The following is a 661-nucleotide window of genomic DNA, read 5'->3' on the forward strand; positions in this document are numbered from 1 at the left end:
ATATTATTCTGAAGTTAATATTTTATTTTTATATTATTAAAATTTAAAATTTTATTGGCCATATATCATTGCTCTTATTTATAATTGGGAATCGAATTATGATTTAATTTGATTAGAGAACCAAATTATTTTTGGAAAAATGGTTCATGATCAAATTAAGTGTTTACTCTAGTAATTAAAAATGATAAATGACTTACCATGTTATCTCTATATTGCTCAACCTGAATAATAGGTGAAGAAGGAGACATTATTGGAAGCCTCGGAACTTGACCCTTTCCGGAACCATTCAAACCGAATGGCTGCATTGGACTACTATGTGTCAATAGAAAGTGATATATTTGTTCCATCATACAGAGGCAACATGGCAAAACTCGTTGAAGGACACAGAAGGTGCATTTTTATTTCTCAAGCATTATTTGTACACTTTAGACATGACATTAATCAATAACAAAACATCCAAAATATTTAAGTAAACGAGGTAAAAAGTATAGGTAACCGGCGTGGATACTGACAGCATAAAGCAGCAGCGATAACATTGAAATTCTACTAATTTTATATAAGTAATTTTAAATAATTAATTTTTTTCAATCAACATCAACTAATTTTTTAAAATTATTTTATTTATTTTAATTTTAAATTTTTTATTTTAAATTCTAAATGA

General features: G+C 26.6%; 1 protein-coding gene across 1 annotated transcript in view; it reads left to right on the forward strand.

The window, feature by feature from the left end:
* LOC107643731 (uncharacterized protein At1g04910-like) overlaps window positions 1-661 on the forward strand; it is a 6359-nt gene that overhangs the window by 5275 nt on the left and 423 nt on the right. The window contains exon 6 of the mRNA XM_016347461.2: window positions 233-390. Coding sequence (XP_016202947.1) covers window positions 233-390 — 158 coding nt within the window. The remainder of the gene's footprint in view (window positions 1-232; window positions 391-661) is intronic.

Source organism: Arachis ipaensis, chromosome B05 (genome assembly GCF_000816755.2).
Source record: "Arachis ipaensis cultivar K30076 chromosome B05, Araip1.1, whole genome shotgun sequence".
NCBI classification, from domain to species: Eukaryota; Viridiplantae; Streptophyta; class Magnoliopsida; order Fabales; family Fabaceae; genus Arachis; species Arachis ipaensis.